This window comes from Odontesthes bonariensis, chromosome 10 (genome assembly GCF_027942865.1).
Source record: "Odontesthes bonariensis isolate fOdoBon6 chromosome 10, fOdoBon6.hap1, whole genome shotgun sequence".
In the NCBI taxonomy this organism is placed as follows: domain Eukaryota; kingdom Metazoa; phylum Chordata; class Actinopteri; order Atheriniformes; family Atherinopsidae; genus Odontesthes; species Odontesthes bonariensis.
This window is the reverse complement of record NC_134515.1, coordinates 13,611,157-13,629,174: the sequence shown is the minus strand read 5'-3', so window position 1 is coordinate 13,629,174 and position 18,018 is coordinate 13,611,157. Positions and strand designations below refer to the sequence as shown.

The 18,018-nt window shown below is 37.1% G+C and overlaps 1 protein-coding gene across 1 annotated transcript in view; it reads right to left on the bottom strand.

Moving 5' to 3' along the window:
- The window catches only part of celsr3 (cadherin, EGF LAG seven-pass G-type receptor 3), a 99,325-nt gene that overhangs the window by 59,012 nt on the left and 22,295 nt on the right, over positions 1–18,018 (bottom strand). The window contains exons 2-3 of the mRNA XM_075476336.1: positions 13,183–13,526; positions 10,731–11,019 (exon numbers count right to left, since the gene is read on the bottom strand). Coding sequence (XP_075332451.1) covers positions 10,731–11,019; positions 13,183–13,526 — 633 coding nt within the window. The remainder of the gene's footprint in view (positions 1–10,730; positions 11,020–13,182; positions 13,527–18,018) is intronic.

Genomic DNA, 18,018 nt, shown 5'->3' with positions numbered 1-18,018 from the left:
TTTTCATATCTGTAAATGCGCCTAAGTTTTCAGTCATTTTTACACAGTTCAAGACAAATCTTACATTTAGTATTCCAACACTATACGCACTCTATAGTGTACAAAACTTATCCTTTATGTCCTTTATATTAAATTATGTGACAAAACATTGGACGCTATTACTTAGCAAAACATGTCAGGAAAAAAAGGGTGTTATTTTGGTTTTGAAATTTAGAAAAAAGGCAAAAATGTAGACACTAAACCAGTGCACTGATTTACATTCAATTTTATTCTGAATGCTGGCAAGGTACCAACACAGACTCTAGTCTATGCTATGAAGATTAACATGCTCTATCAAAACTGTGACATTGGCCATTAAAGTCAATATCCATCACATACATGCTACTGTGACCTGAAGCTGGAAATCAGAGCTGTGAGACAAAGTTGATGTCATCAGGTGACACTGAGATACCGACAGTCCCTGGGGTCACATTTTCTGATATATGTCATCTAAAAGAAAGCTGCTGTCAAACTTGAAAAAAAATTGTTCCATTATTCATCTGTATATGATATCATCACTACAGTGGGTGTCTACTGTTTAGAGTGTACCACCAATTTAACGCCTGAGGACCTAAGGCTTTCATTTTAAAAAGACTTCCAAATCCTGATGGCTTGAAATCACTAAAATCTTTTATTTCTCAGCCTCTGAGGAATTCTTAAATAAAAATAATTTGTGAGGATAAAACAAGATTTTAAAGTAAATCATTGGCTTTCTCCTTATGATTATCAATATTCCTTTTTTAAAAATTCATCATGCACTTTGAAAATTATCCTCCAATGTGAGTGTCGCATCAGGGTTGAAAGACAAAAGCCCTCATATGTTGAATTAGGTGTGAGTGAGTTAACAGTCCACTCCTTTAATCTGTCAGGTGGAGATTAGTTATGCTTGTACAAACTAATGAAGTTTAGGAGCAGTCTCCAGTGGCCTTGAAGGTCACTACTTTGTACAGTCAACTCAAATTCTGTACATTTTTAAAGCCTTACAGGCAGATTTACGATAACTTTACACCTGATGCAAACTCTGTTTTGGCGTTAAAAAAGGAATTTACAAATGAGGTACAAGAGAAAAGTCTCTGAGGTACCTAAATGCGTATAACTTGTTCCTCACCTCCCCTTCTTTCCCTACATCTTGCACCCCAGCCTAACTCTGCAAACCTAATTAACCTCCTTTTTGCTTCCTCTCAAACTGTTTAATGCATTTATCCCACTCAGCTCAGCAAATCATGTCCCCTGCAGTGCATTTTTTTTTTTAATTTAACGTCCACATTTCCAAACCACATCATTATTATTCAGATGTCTCTATTTCCTCCTACACAATCTGTGCTTGTTTCCAAAACCAATTCTAAAAGCTATGCGGTCTCGTTGCTCTGGCATACAACTTAATTTTTCATCCGATCCGATCCTACACATTAAAGATATACACAGTCATCCACTCAGTTAATGACCGCTAAAATCAATGCCAATGGTCTCTGAATCCATCTAATACCACACACACACTCACCCATCCGGCCGTTTCTTCTTTTTTTTTTTTTTATCTTTCCCACAATCTCCAGTTCTCAACTAACTTATCCTCCCAGTTTAACCCTCCCCTCAAACTAATAGCTCTCATTTCTAACTCATCATATCTTTTCAAATGCCTCCACTTCTCTAACGGCATCTTTTGCACTTCACTCACCATCCCTTTTTACTGCTATGGGAGTTCATCCTAATTACACCTTTTATGACCTCTCATCAATTATTCCTCAAAATTCTCCGTGCCTTATCAGGAAAGAGCTTATCACTGACCCCCAGTTGTTCACTTTTGTTCCCTGCGGTAGCAGCCATTTTGAAACTAAATCAGTTTTCATTTGTCTTACTTTCTCTTTTCATGTGTTCCAACATCAAATTACTGCACTTTCAACATTATATGTATGTTTTTAGGTCTCAACACTTTACTCTGTTGAGGTAATTCTTTAGAAAACTATATGAAGACTAAATCGCTTCAGTTTTAAAGTTACCTTTAAACATCTTAATGCTAACCTGATCAGTAGTTTCTGATTTCTATATTTGCTCATACTATTTACAACTAAAAGGACATGACACAATTTGAAATATGAGAACGTGGAATCTAAATCTTCAATATATCATTAAAATCAGAATCCAATTTATTACATTGAGCTCTGTAAGTGTAAAGTCTTTATGTTGTTATAATGTTATTGAGGCTCAAATGTACGAAATATGAGGAACTGTTACTCCTCCCAATGATGTGAGGTGGACTGTTGGATTTTATATAAATCAACTGTAAAACTCAAGAAAAAGATAATTCATCAGACACAGATGTGAACACAATTAAACCTTCACATCTGTCATTTAATTTTATTTACCTTGTATCAAGTCTTCAGTATTCATCATATATTTTATTGCCTTATTTTCTGTCATTTCTATATATATCTTTCAACTTCTCTAAACAGATCAAATTCTGTCCTTTCTTCCTCTGTATTCATGGCCTGTCGCTTGTCTCATTCCCTAAACCAATTCACTTCTCACTTCATTCTCTATTCCATACCGTTCCTTTATTTTCTGTCTTTCTCTAACAAAACTCATTTAGCGTCGCAGGTATATTCTTCAGTCTCACACCAGCCTACTAAAATTCTTTCTCTCCCCCTCTCTACTTTTCTCATTACTTTCTGTCACTTTCTGTCTACAACTCCTTCAAAAAGCTCAAATTCACTTATACAAAGCATTATTCTTCACAAGCTTCCCACAGTTAACCTGCTCCTCATGTGTGCTATCTGTTTTCCTTCCATATCTGCTGGATTAAATTTCTCACTCTAACATAACCGCTTTATCATATCCAAAATGAATCTCTCCTCTGCCTACTACATGTGTTCTCGATCTTATTCACTGTTACTTACTTCCCGTATTTCTCATCTTCCCTCCCTAGTCGCTTGAACACAACTAACAGATTAATTTATAACTCTGTCCTCTCTACTCACCGCTTACCATTTTATCTTCTCCCAAACTAAATCAGTCTATATCCATGCTTCCCTCTCTCTGCGTTTCATCTCCTCTTTGCATCTTTCGGCGCTGCGAGGCGTATCCCCCATACTATTGCGACTGTAATCTACATATTGTATATCTTATCCTTTCTGAGTCTGTTTTTCTTTATTTGTGGAGGCTGATCAGATAGTCTCTCTTTCTGTCAGCTGTAATCTCCCCCTTTAAAGCTCTCTGTCCATAAGGACTTCTACCACTGACTGCTTTTAACCATTGCGCTGTTGTTACTGTCAGCACTGCAATCATAGTGTTTGTCAAAGATTCAGTGCTTCAGGTTAGAAATGTCAACATTTTGGCTTCATACTAGCGGGAAGCAGGACTACAGTTTCTTTGCTACAGGTGATTGACTCTGAAGTAAGTCACCCAGGAAAGAGAGGTATTCTGGAGTGGCAAAAGCTATTACTTAGTATGAACTTTTTAGAATTAATTTAGTTCTTTTTGTATCATGGAACAACATACATCCACACAGTAGGATCTGATATTCATCTTAAGCCCGTAAACTTTTTTTTAGCCGTTGAATGTGATGAAGTCATAATTTTGTTACTATTTCATGAAATGCAGAGATGCTTTGTTACTCTATAACAAAATATCATCACATCTCATAGCTCGACCAAACAGTGAAAATTCTGTCTGTGGCCATGAATCAACAAGTTTTCGTGACTATTAAGCCGTGAGGTTCGGTTGGAAATCAGAGCAACAAAAAACCCAAAGTAGCTCGTAATGCAAGACAGTTTGCTAATTTCTAGCTTTAACATCGATAACATCTGTATACATTTTAATGCTGTGGAATGTAAATCAATTTCTTTTTTTTATTCTAATAAAAGACAGGCTACAGACTACTGTTCCTATATTTGATACCAATGAACAGAAGAGTGCTCTTACAGAAAGGTTTATTATCAGCAGCTATTCATTTTGCTCTTTGACAAAGCGGAGGGTATCCATGGCAACGCTGAAACCAACAGGTTCCTCGCAACATGACTAAACAAATTTTACTATTTACTTTAGTTGTAGTCTCTTATTAATGTTGTTTTGTCTTCTAAAGGATGCTTTATCATATCAAAGCTAAAAGGAAAAATCCCTTTCTATCAATTAAGTCAATCAATGACTTTAATAATAGTCATAAAACTATACATTTTAGTGAGGTTCTACAGGATATCTGATTTAACTGGAGGCAGATTTTAATATGTACAGATGATTTATGTAGCAAAGAAACTGCAATCTGCTCAATGTTTGAAAGGATTGACTAGTAATTTTCTTTGTTCAACATTTTTCTATTCATATGGCTGGAATTTATCACTTTTATTTATCCAACTTCTTTTCTTTTTGGTCATCTTTTTTGCCACAAAAAGCTTCAGATAGACCTTAAGACAATTAACCCCTTTTGTAATTTGTAAATTACTAAATTTGTAAAGGTCTTAATTTTAAACAACTATTTTTTCTTTTTTTCCGAAAAAATAATAGTAAATAGTATTATTAATGTTTTAAGGTCCTTAAGTGAAACGCATACCTCAAACAGAGCTGCTAATGTTAACAGAAACACCTAAATCCTTTTTTTTTCCACTAAGGTAATCTCTCAGTGTCCATTGTGAAAAGGTCTGCAACCAGTTAAAGCAGGCCAGATCAATCTGAAATCCTGTAACACAACGTCAATAAACTTAAAGGCGTTTCACACTGAATTAACCATGGGCCGTAGCACACAAGGGCTAAATACACTACATCAAGGTTTCCTTCAAACCTTGATTAACTCTGAGGATTCCGCACTTGACCCCTGGAAATGCAGTGTTTTTATGACTGGCGCTAGCAGTTTACCATCACATTGGTTAAGAGTAGCAGTAATCCACTTTCAAAGGGTCAAACTTTACTTATCCCAGGGTTAAACATGTAGTTTGGAGAATGGTTAATTAGAGGTCACTTGTTCACCTTTATGTGTTTATCTCACTGCCTGCAGCGGTGGAGGCTGTGAGGATGCTCAATCATCCAGTCCAGTTTTATACCATTGTGATTCACTCATCTTCTGCTCTTGATATTCCTTGTTCATGGCCTACTTTGCCATGTGTGCTCCAAAGAAACACCAGCAGACGTTCACAGATTAAACCAGAGTCAGATCTGTTGGAAACTGCTGTTTTTGTATCTAAAATATAAGCCCTCAGTGGAAAAACAAAGTTTTCAGTCTTAGTCAAAACCCCAGGTTTAGCTTCTGCCTGTGAGAACAATCCATTGAGTTTCAGGGAAAACCGGTTCAAAGCAACAGAGAACATATGAAGGGATGGATAAAGAAGGACTGCACTGAAAAAGAATGATAGCAAGATAGGGTAAACTTTATGAGGAGATGTCTGGAGATTTCTCTGTGTTGCAGAATCAATTCAACCCTGTGTACTAGTTGTCATCCCTCTCTTTTGCTTCCCTCTAGCCCCAGGCATTGACGAGACACCACAACACCCAACGCCTACGCAGAACAAGCACTACAACAACTATCCAGAACCCATCTGCTTTCCCTCACTCCTTCTCACCCCTCATTGTTCATCCCCTCGCTCCATTCCCCCTTGCAGCTTTGCTTCCATGTTAATCTCAATTAATTCATTCACATCCCTCCATCTATATATCTCACATCGCTGTAATACCAACTCTGCTCCTTCCTTTCCCCATGCCATACTATAAGATATCATGAAATCTTGGTCAATATCTGTGTCCAATTATATTACATCTAATTTGGCATAATGTCCAAGAGTGCAATGTGTAATGAATTAAAAAATTGAAAAATTTAAATCAAATTTTTTTTTTAACTGTATTCCCAATAACGTATAGGCAATACAAACAAACACACCACACAGAAACAAACAAATAATAATAATAACAATATTATACATAAAACACACGTATACAAATAAAATTAAAAAGAAAAATACAGAAAAATACAGAAAAAAAAGGAAAAAAAAGGGTTCACCTTGATTGCGAGCTTATGTTACATTCGTCTTATACAATTATATGCTTAACCCATATAAAGAATGACAGGTGTCCATCTCCTAAGGACTAGGGGTAATTTTAACTGTAGGATAGAAGTCATATTTTCCATCACTTGGGCTTGATTACACCTCTGTCTCCATTGAGCCACCGTAGGAGGCTCAGGCAGCATCCAACGCATTGTAATCATTTTTCTTGCGATCATTAGTAAGACATGCAAAATATAACACTGATCTTTGGTAAAGTTTTGTTCTGTTGTTTTCTCAAGCAAAATAAATACAGGGTCAAATGGTATGTCCATGTGAAGTATCTTCTCCAGTTCTTTCTTAATGTCTCTCCAGTATGGCTGTATCTCAGGACAATCCCAAAATATGTGGGTATGGTCTCCTACCATCCCACAATTTCTCCAGCATTGATTATTACCCCCATTGTTAAAGATACTAATCTGAAGTGGGGTTCTAAAGAATCTCACCTTTACCTTCCAATCAAACTCTTTCCATAATTGACTTCCCACCCCTCTATGACAATCAGTACATATATCCTCCCATATATCATTTTCAATTATTGTATCTAGTTCCAGCTCCCATTGTCCTTTGATGTGTAACGTGTTGTCTGACATATCTGTTATTAGTTTTTTGTCAGTGTTTCCCGCAGCGCATTATAGTTAAGGCGACCGCCTTAGCAAACTCGCACTGCCGCCTTGCCAACGTTCCCAAAAAAAAAAAAAAAAAAATTCTTTTTTTTTTTTTTTTAAACCGAAGTAATAATGTTTTGCCAGGCTCAGACATTAAAAGACAGCATTGATAACATTGGATTGCGACAGCTACTGGTTGTTAATGTAAATAGTTAATAATGTAAATAAAAAAGTGTTACAGCTCTTAAACAGCTTTGCTCTAACAGCCCCCGTCCCATTCCAAGTAGTGGAACTATTCTGCATTGGTTTGGAGTCACTAGGTCACATGGCTTGGGAGGTATTGGGAAAAAAAAAGACACCTTATTTCCTTATTGTGAATATCTGTCGAATATCCAATATCAAACCAACTTCACCACGGTGCTGCACACGAGAGTAGAAAACAGACTCTGCTTCTCCCGACTGCAGACGTAGGTTTGAAATCCATTTTTTACGGCGTTGTTCAGTTAGCTTTTTACATTTCTCACCTTTGTGTACGACAACCTTTGGTATTTCAAAATAACTTTTTTCTTTTTCACGGGTAGAACGGTTGGAGCAGCCGTAAACAGCACAAAACACGGGCATCTTGATTTTTTACACAGCAGTTCTATGGGCAGACCACTTCCTGACATCCATCTGAATTACGCGCGTTCGCGATGCAGCACTGAAGCAAATGTGAAACAATCTTTCGAAAAGCCCCACAAAAGAAAAATACGAATTATACACATTCCCATAGACTGGTTTAGAGTGAATAGCAAAGCTGCATAGTGTTGCTCGAGGGTGCTGGTATAAGCTACGTTGCTAATGGTTGTAAGTCAATAGAACAGAAAGTTGTTCAAAATGGTAACAAGAGCTCTAACTTCGAGCAGTGGAAAAAACGAAAAATACTGCGGTGGACATTCACAAGAAAGAAATGGAGAAAACTCCCTCTACTTTCATCTCTGGGAATATTTGGGATATGACATCATATTTGGGAAGACGCCAGTCAGTCATATGTCTTCATTGTTTGACAGCTCAGACTGGAAACAGGTGATGATTCAAAAAGCACCTCTGTTCTGTGTTTTGGCAGCCAGGTGCATGTTTGTGTTGTTTGAGTCCCTGCTGTGCAGGCGGGAGAGGACAAACTTCCAGGATTTCCTTTGCCAAATAAATAAATTTTTTCTCCTAAAATAGCTGCCATAAGATGAGGAAAAAGACCAGAGTCAGTGTTGCTCTGGTTTTACTAAGATATAGAGATCCACAAGCTGCTTGAAGGGCTCCAAACTGAAGTTTCACTTTAAGTTGTTTTGAATTAAAAAAAACAAAAATAAACAGCTTTACTGTGACACATAATGTTTTTCTATGGTGGTATATTGTTAATATGTCAATTATGAACCAGAGGTTTTATTTCTGTACCATTACATTATAAGATTGTCATTTAAGTTACTTTAAGCTTTTCGCATTGTCACATTATTTTGTCACTGTGAGGTGGTTTTTAGTTTTACCTCAGTTATTAGTGCCCTCAATCTTCCATTTTAAGATTGTTATTATTTATGTGTAATGCCAAATAAACAGCATGATACTTCATGATACTTGTAAGATCACAATCTTGAGAGATTCCATCTTGCCAGGCTCCAGACTGTCCATTTGTTGAGGCCAATACTTGTTGCTATGTGCAGATTTTTTTTGGAGCAACAATCAACAACGGCAGCTTCTCCACTGACCTGATCCATGTGGTTTGACCTGATTCATCTGATCTGTGGAAGTTTGTTTATGACTTTGATAGACAGATCCTTCATCCAAACACCTGTTTGGTATTTCTTTAAAGTGCTTCCCATTTTTGGTTTCGAGGATGAATTTCCCAGATGGTTTTGTGAGACAAACCAGCCAGATGGTTTGTTTTGTGCAACAAACCATCTGGGACTATGCTGTGAAAACGGAGTTCTTTATTTTCTTCATTATCATTCCTTTTTCCTTTATTACCTCTTTCCCTTCACGTTCCCCTGGTTTTGTGAAACAAATCATCTGGCACATCACATTACTCCCTTCTTTTTCTTTTTAAATGGATTTTATGCCTTTGGTCAAAGCACCTGTCACACACAGTCTGGATTTTGATGAAAAATCTGCTATTTGTGGACAGTGTGAGACAGAAATAAAGGTTTGGATTCGTGGACAAAATCTCACCAACATTCTTCTCCAGTTCAATATTTCACTAGCAAATCCAATGATTTTTATGAAATTATCTATTATGTATCTCTTTCTTCCTTTTTACAATGTTATTACCTCTTCCGCGTTATCTCTACTTACATTTCTCTCAATTTCTTAAGCTTTCCTGACTCCTTCCATCTCTATAGCACTTTACTACGGCAGTCCTTTTGCTCCTCTGCTCATTTCCTATCTTCCCCCTCATCTGTCTTTTTGTGCCTCAGTGGGAGCTTGGGAAACACTCTGTCTCTCTCATGAAAGAGAAGTGTTGCTTCACTCCCCCTGCTCTCTTTTGATTTGAAATAAAAGGCAATGTCAGATATCCCCCAGACTCACACACACACACACACACTGACATTCATAGCATGTATCCTCTTCAACAATACGTCAATAGCTGAAGAAATGCAGCATTATGAAGGGATAGAAAAAAATGGGAGACCGACTGAAATGACTGGTGTATTGGGAGAGGTTGAAAGTGTTTGTGTGTGTGTTGATGTGTGCAAAAAGGGAAACATGTAGCAAATAAATTGTAGCTAATACAAAACAGCAAAGTGTTTTGGTCAATGTAGTGGTGGTGTGTGTGTGCATGTGTGTGTGTGTGTGCTGATGAATGTGTGTAAAAGACTAAGTAACAGGTAGTTGAGGTGGAGGATGCTCTCCCAGGAGGCATAGTGTGCACTTTCATCTTGTTCAGCTCAACATGACAAAAGAGTGAAAACAGAGCATATCAAAGAGGAAGTCAGTGTGGGATATGAACAAAGAAGCACTGACAGTCAGTTTTACTGTAGTTTACAAGTTACAGTTACAGACAACAAGGAGCATCTTAAATCCATCTACACAATCACTATCCACCTCCCCATGTTTCCTCTTCCCCTGATGATAAAGACGCTAGGTTCATCTTAAGAAATGTGTATGTACCATTTGACTCTTGTCAAATAGGTCAACGTGCACACTGATGTGTACGAATGTGATGAATTTACCCTGAATTTGACCTGAATGTTTCATTAGGTATTATAAACTGCAGATATTTTACATTAGCCACAGTATTTACAGTGAATAAAACTATCTTTGAAGATGCTGTAAGAAAATTAACATGTAAAATATAACAATGAAATGACAGTCCTTTGAGATATGTGTAATCGAAGGAGAAAATCATTCTAAGGCTCGTATCCCCACCACTAATAGTTTGATGGATTTATAAGCAATGTAAATATAGGTCAATATCTAAACTAAGTTCTATAATTCTAGTATTTTTGGTTTGATTCAGTGCAATTCACAAGATGTAATTCTAAATAAGAGACTAATTACAAGAAATTTGTTGTTAACTTACTTTACTATTAGGAATATTGATATTATTTTCTTGTTTTCTAATTTGCTACAGCTTTTAAATTGGTTTAAATGTCTCTCTTTAATCTTTGTAATGAGCTGTGTGGTTTCTGTGCCTTGAAACAACATTTTATCCACTGTAGTAATTACTGCTGTAAGTATCTATGAATATTTCACCAAAAATAGAAATATTTCTGCACTTGAAAAGGCTGAAAGGTAAGCTGTCACATCCAAAATGGATGCCTAAGGACTACTTTATTGCAGCAGGTGCACTGGAAAGGTCAGCCAGTTAAACAGATACACTTCAACATCAAGGTGCATAGACAGTGTGCTAAAGGCGTCCAGCTTGACTGATCAAAACTAGATATGATCAGTTACAGGAGACTGATTTAAGTTCACTTTAAGGAGTTTATAAATAGACTATAGTTGCCTCCAGTTTTACATTTTCTTGGTTCTACAATCTATAATCAACGCGTGTATACCATCACAACAGCACACACACCAGCCTACTCACCGGTGTAGTCTTCACGGCAGATGCAGGTGTAGCCGCCCTCTCTGCGGGCACACACGCCTCCGTTCAGGCAGGGGTTGGAGTAGCACAGGTTGATCTCTGTCTCACAGTAATCGCCCGTGAAGCCCACAGGGCACCGGCAGCGCAGGCCCGCAATGGGGTGGATCGGCCGGAACAAGATGGAGGGAGAGGAGATGAAAGGGGCCGAGCTGTTGAAGCGCAGCACTGAGATGCACTTCATGTAGTTCTGGCAAGGCTCCCGCAAACACACGTTGTCATCGAACGGGAGAACCTGGAGCAATGGGAAACGACTGATGAAAGATCCAGGTCGAACGGCCGACATTCCAAGTTAGGACTGGATTTGGTGACATGGATTTCTGTTCATCATAGATACATGATACATATCATTTTTTTTTTAATCCTTGGAAAGATATTTTAATTAATTTAACATGTGAAAATGCCCATGATATTAAACCATATTCTTCCTTGCTTCTGTTTTTTTTTTTTTATTACAGCAAACCTCTCAGTGGAAAAGACAATATTACTAATTACTAATATTACTATAGAAAAACTGTTATTGAATTGAAATTCATAACACTTTTCACTTTTTTTCACTCATAGTAGATCAATGAATGGAGAGTGTTAGGTTTGTTGGCATCGAAGGGCTGAATTTCTGAAACATTTGCTGTCACTGTCCCTCAGTTATTAGTCCTTTAGAAGCTAATTAATCATTTCATCTCATGAATTCTACACATTCTAAAATACTTTCAATTCTGTCCTCTTTCCACCCTGTTTTCCTTAATTGCACGATGCCTTATCTTCCAAGCATAAATTTCCTGCACGAAATAGGAATAAGCTCAACTGTCTGATTCTCTTTGAAAATCACTTTTATGTTTTCCTGTGATGTGAAGGGTTCTGTTTTGGTTGCCATTCTCTGTTCTGGATTTCAATTTTTGAGTTAAAAGCAAGTGTCACCTTCTTTAAATCATCCCAGGGCTTCACCTCTGATATACCTCTCAGCATCCCCAGTTCAAATTTTGGGTTTATGATGGAATGCATTTGCTTGTGCCTATGATATACTGCCCGGCCATACAAAAAAAGTCTCTAAGTGGATTTAACTAAGCAAATAGATAGAGCCTCCCAGTGGAAACATGCTGCATTATCAATGTGTTTCAGCTGACAGCAAGCTATTTAATCCTAACTGATGCAGTGAGTTCCTTAAGCAACCATGTCAGAAGACACATGTTCTGGTCATGGAGTAGATGTGACTATGTTTCAAAAGGGTAAACTAGGTCCAAAGAAAATCATGACTGACCGTGATTGGAGATCATTTAAATGTTTGCTCAAATCAAAGAAAACCAAAAGTAAAACTCACAGAATTGTTCAAGAGTGAAGTGAGAGAATCTCCACATCTATAATGTGAAGGAAGCTCAATGTATTAGGGCAAAACGACTTTATGTTGAAAAGGCTTAATTTTGCAGAGGAACATTATGAACAGACTCCTGGAAAAAGTCACGTGATTTGTCCAGAGTCCAGATTCACCCTGCTCCAGAGTGACAGACCTACCATACAAGCCTGTGGTGGCAACATTATTATCAGGGGTTGCTTCAGTTGGTTAGGTCTAGGTTCTGCAAAAGATGAGGTCAGCTGATTCCATAAATGTAAACTTTTGTTTTCTTCCCTAATGGCATAGGCATATTTCTGACAAAGCCAGGATTCATTGGACACAAATTGTGAAAGAGTGGTTCAAGAAGCACAAGACCAAATTTTCACATGGATTGGCCACTACAGAGTTCAGACCTAAAATCCACTTGAAAATCATTGGAATGGGCTGGAGAACGTTTTACACAGCGGTTCGAATGTGATATCATGAGATAAAATCACAAGGGTTTATCTTCATTTCATTTGTGTATATGTGTTCTCAAAATATCTGTGTAATATATGTGTGTGCGTGTGTGTGTATATATATAAAGATGCTCTGGGCTGTGGATATAACTGATGTGCATGTTGTGCTGTGTGCTGAGATGCACGACTTCATGCATGATAACATATTGTGGTCATATGCAGCCATATGGCTACTGTACCATTAACATCTGTACTATATTAGTCTCAGTTCACACGCAATATCCTGAGATGACTTGATGTCTTGTGATGCAAGGATTCTCAAATTACTGGAATTGAATGCTTTAACAAAAAGAAACAAAAGAAAGATTTTTCCAGTACCAAAATCAAATTATTAATTATTATTAATAATCAAATTATTATTCTAAAATAATAATAAAACCAGAAGTGCACAGTACTGATGTGATCCACACTGATGTGATCAACATGCTTGTCAGTGTTTTTCTTTTTGTCTTTTTTGTGTTGTTGTATGAAAGTGACATTACACCAATACAAGGTAGTTAAAAGTGTGTACCTATAACGCCAGTGTGTGTGCTGCTGCGCATGAACAAACCTCCATCTGTGTCAGTGATGTCAGCCTGGGTCTGTTCAGGTACAGCTGCTCCTCCAGGGTCTCAGAGGGGAAGAAATGCCCGCCTGGCAATGCGGCAGAGAAGCTGACATTGAGAATCCCTCCCGGTGCCGCATCCAAGTCCGGCTGGATGTTGAAGATGAAAACATCCTCAACAGGCACGGAGAGAATTGCGGACACACCCTCCAGGAAGTTACCCAGCAGTGGTGAGAGGAAATGCTCTTGAGACATGTTCTGGAGGCGGACTGTGACACTACTACCCAGCATGTCTTCGGTGATGATGAGGACCCGGAGAACGCACTGGGCTGAGATGCTGTGGACACCATCTGAAAAGTTGAAGAAGACAGAAGAGGAAACAGTTCGATGAACAAGTAGATGTGCTCATTTAAGAGTTATATAGAAGAAGGACAAAATGTGTAAGAGAAGTGAAGGAGAAGCAGACAGAAGAAGAAGACAGAGAGAAAGCGTGAAAATGTGAAAGAGTAAGAGGAAAGAGGTGGACAAAATAAAAGCAGTGGATGACAGGGATAAAGGTGAAAGCTAAGGAGATAGATGAAATAGAGCCAGATAGTAGAAAAAATGTAATATAGTTTAGATCAGTGAACATCTAGAACTGTATCTCACACTTATGTTATCATATATAACTCATACAAACATGAAAGACAAGCAAGACATAAATACTACAGAGAATCCCAGCATCTTTTTCAAAACTGCATTGTTTCTGGTAAAAAAAAAAAAAAAGGGGGGGGGGGGGGGGGACGGACATACAATTTTACAGTTAAAGCTGCTTTCAAGACTAATAATGACTCATTTTGTCACTGAAGTGAACAAGCTGATGCTGCAAATGCTATTAAATGTCAAAATGCTGCCAAGGGCTGCCTCCTGAGAACAGCAACAAACACAAAAACACTCACTCAAGCCTATCATCCAATTAAACTTTCACTTTGATTAAACTTTCAAAATCTCAGTGTGTTATCTAAGATTAGTATGAGATGAAAGGTTACTGAAACTGCCAGTCTTTAAAAATACATATCTGGTGGGTAAAAGGTATATGATCTTAAAATAATATGCTTTCAATTAAGTGCCTGAGTAAGTTTAGTTTTAGTTTCAACTAATCGTAACAAAATTCTTGTCTGTCAAGCATAAGTTAAAAGAAAAACCTGAACCTTTCACCACTAAAGTGTCAGGAATTTGTTCTCTCTATAATATTACGGGGGGTACACTGCAAGCATTAGAGGGCGGGGAATGGCAAATGAATGCAATCTTCGTCAAAACAGTCACATTGTGTCGAAGCATTTCTGTCCTGATGGGACGAATCCCCTCCTGGTTAACAATGCCTCCATAGAGGTCATGGTCAGTGAACGGTTTCATGACATTCATTCATTGAGAACTGTATGAAAAACACAGAATGACCTCCATAGTAACCAGATTGAAATGTCATTTAAACGTTATTGGAGGTATATAGGTTATTTGGAGAGGTAAGGCAGTGCTCCCCACCACCATCATAATGAGGGATTACCCTTCAATACACTGAAGTTTGCTCCCTTCATGAGAGTCCCACAGACTTGTGTACTCAGTGAATCTATATGTTATGTGCTTTGCTGTGGAAGTATTGGAGGAAACAACACAACTTTCAATTTAACTGTTCACTTTCAGTTGATTTGCTTTCCAGTCCATGATATATGGTATTCCAATACAACACAGAAGACACTTCTTCAATATTTTGAATTCAACTAATTGGATTTGATTGGATTAGGATTATGATTACAATGAATTGAACTGAGTATCGTTGAAGTGCCTCAATGGTGGCTGACGTGTGTGTTTGACCACTTGTATTTTTAGATGACTAAAATACTTAGTTTGGCATGTTTTGCATGCCCTATATGTGAACATTGACTCCAAACTACTTGTGCTCACATCAATCTTAGAGCACAATCAAGTAAACCGAAAAAAATATGAACATTCATTCACTGGCTGCCAGAAGTAAATACACTTGTCAGTGAACCCTCAAGCTCGGTGTAAATATTTTTTTCATTTTCTTGGAGACATGAAACAGATGGAAAACTGTATTAAAGTATGGTTGTTTGTTGATGTGATGGACTGGCGACTTATCCAGGGTGTACTCGCCTCTCATCCAATGGAAGCAGGGATAGGCTCCAGCACCCCCCCTGAATTGGATCAAGCGGGTATAGAAAATGGATGGATGGAAGGGTCCCTCGTTTATCTTCTATCTTTTAATCTTTTATCTTGTACCATGTCAGCTTTAGTTTATGGTTAGAGTTCATTACTGAGTCTTGTAAAGGCTAAAAAGCTAACCAGATGAAAAAGATCCAATTTTATTCCTGCTAAATATCATCATGGTGACACACTGCCATTACAGTAATGGCATTTTTACATGTTTACATTAGCGGTTACATGATATCAGATATTTGCAGGATATCTCTGTTTAGTTATGATATGCTAATCTTCTTCTTCAGCTTAAAATGTGGTTTTGCCAGTAAAATGATTTAAATCTGGACTCGGAAAATCCAATGCAATCGGGGTTGAACAATTTTGCTGGCAGCAAGAATAAGACAGTTGTTTAATCTCAGCATTCACTTCATCAGAGGTCACAAGATCGTTGAACAGCCAAACAGAACATACAGAGCTCGGCCGTATAGTGAGTAATCTGGTGTGGCAAGCTGGCTAGCAAGCAAGCTATAAATGAATACAAAAGCAACATAGCAGCATCGAGACGTATTTTTTGCAGTATTATCGAGTCACTGTTAAAGTGAAACTGGTTGAATGATATTACGCAGATAATAAGAAAATAAGGAAGCAGTGCATGAGTGGTCCAAGAGCAAAAAGGCATGGCAGGAAAGAATGAGAGAAGGAAAGAGAGGAACACGACAGCAATGGAAGAAGGGTGACAGAAGACAGTGACTCAGAGAAGATCAGGGGGACAGGGAGGCAGCGGAGGGTGAAGGAGAGCAAAGGAGTTTAATATAAACTAGAAAAGGTTAAAGCAAAGGAGACAAGGGTGAAAAATATGAAAAAAGAGAACAAGGAGAATGATGAATAAAAGAAACAAATCACATGTTACTGTTTACATGTAAATCTGCTGCAGATTACTGATATAATGAAACAAATCAAGATTTTTTTTTTCTGATTTAACTCAAATTCTTGTAAAATGTAAAAGATTTTTTTTTTTAAATCATTCTTTCACATCTTTCCATTTAAATTTGCTGTCGACAAAAGACAAGTGGAAAGGAAAAGGACAAGGAGAGAGGAAAAGTAATACTGCAAAAATGAAGAAATATATATGGGCACAAACAAACATTAAATGGAGGAGGAAATAGAGTGAGCGTAAAAGAGAAGAGGCTGGGGGTTGGGTGGTGGCAGCTGGTTTGATTACCGGATTATGAGGAGCCCCTCTCCCTACTGACCTCTAACACACACAAATGTACAAACACTTATACTCACACACACACACACACACACACACTCAAATCTGAGAGACCATCATATTAAATGAACAGCCAGAGGGAAGAGTGGCTTTATAAGGGAAAAGATCAAAAATCACACAAGCACACAGATGTATATATATATATATATATATATATATATATATATATATATATATATATATATATATATATATATACATATATACATACATACATCTATATACATACATACATACATACATACATATATATATATATATGTATATATATATATATATATATATATATATATATATATATATATATATATATATATATATATATATATATATATATATATATATATATATACATATATACATATATATATATATATATACATACATACATATATATATATATATATATATATATATATATATATATATAGATATATATATATACATACATATATATATATATATATATATATATATATATATATACATAAAACACAGATTCAATATCAGCCTTCTGGATCACAATGCAAAAAAGCAACTCTAATTGATACTAATCTCCTACTGTCATTGAAATGAGACAGGGACCTATGACAAGAGCTGAGGTAATCTGCTGGAGTAGGACCCAGTCTCTCACAAACACACAACAAGATCACACAAACACGCATATATACACAGAGCATGACAGTACTGGAGAAATTCATCAAATTTAGCTACAATTTCGACTTTAAGATGTGTATCTGCCATCAGGACTTGTGAACCCACAGCTCAAAGAAAGTCAATTTCAGAGGGTGTCCAAAACAAGTCTGATGCTTGTTTTGCTGAAAAACTGGGAATGAGCCGAAATGATTCAGAACACATTTTGTATCCAGGGGTTATACTTTAAAAAAAAAAAAGTTAATTTTGTGGATTGTGGATTTTTCTTTAGGGGAGAAGGACTGGATGGTTTGTAATAATCCCTATAATCCATATTTAAACCAAATAGCATCTTTAGCAGGTATCTTCATCCTCCATGGTAATAAAACATTTTAAGGCCTTCCCATGTCAACCTAAACTGGACCGCAAAATTAAAGTTACCCTTTGATCATCTTAAACACGCCTAAGCCTATTTGCTTTTATGCTGAGAGTTAAATGAGTAGTGATATCACTACTCTGTGCCTATATCAATCTAGTATAAAGACTGGAGGTACATATCGGTCTGTTAAAAGTTTCATGATCTCACTTGAACGTCCAGAGCTCCAGTAGAAGAAATGAACAAATTCCTACCCTTTTTTTTCCCTCCGTATAAGAAACTGTAATATTTCTGCAACATGTGGAGGTACATGCATTGAATTTTCAGCGGATGATAACAATAATTCTGCCAACCACTTTGTGAC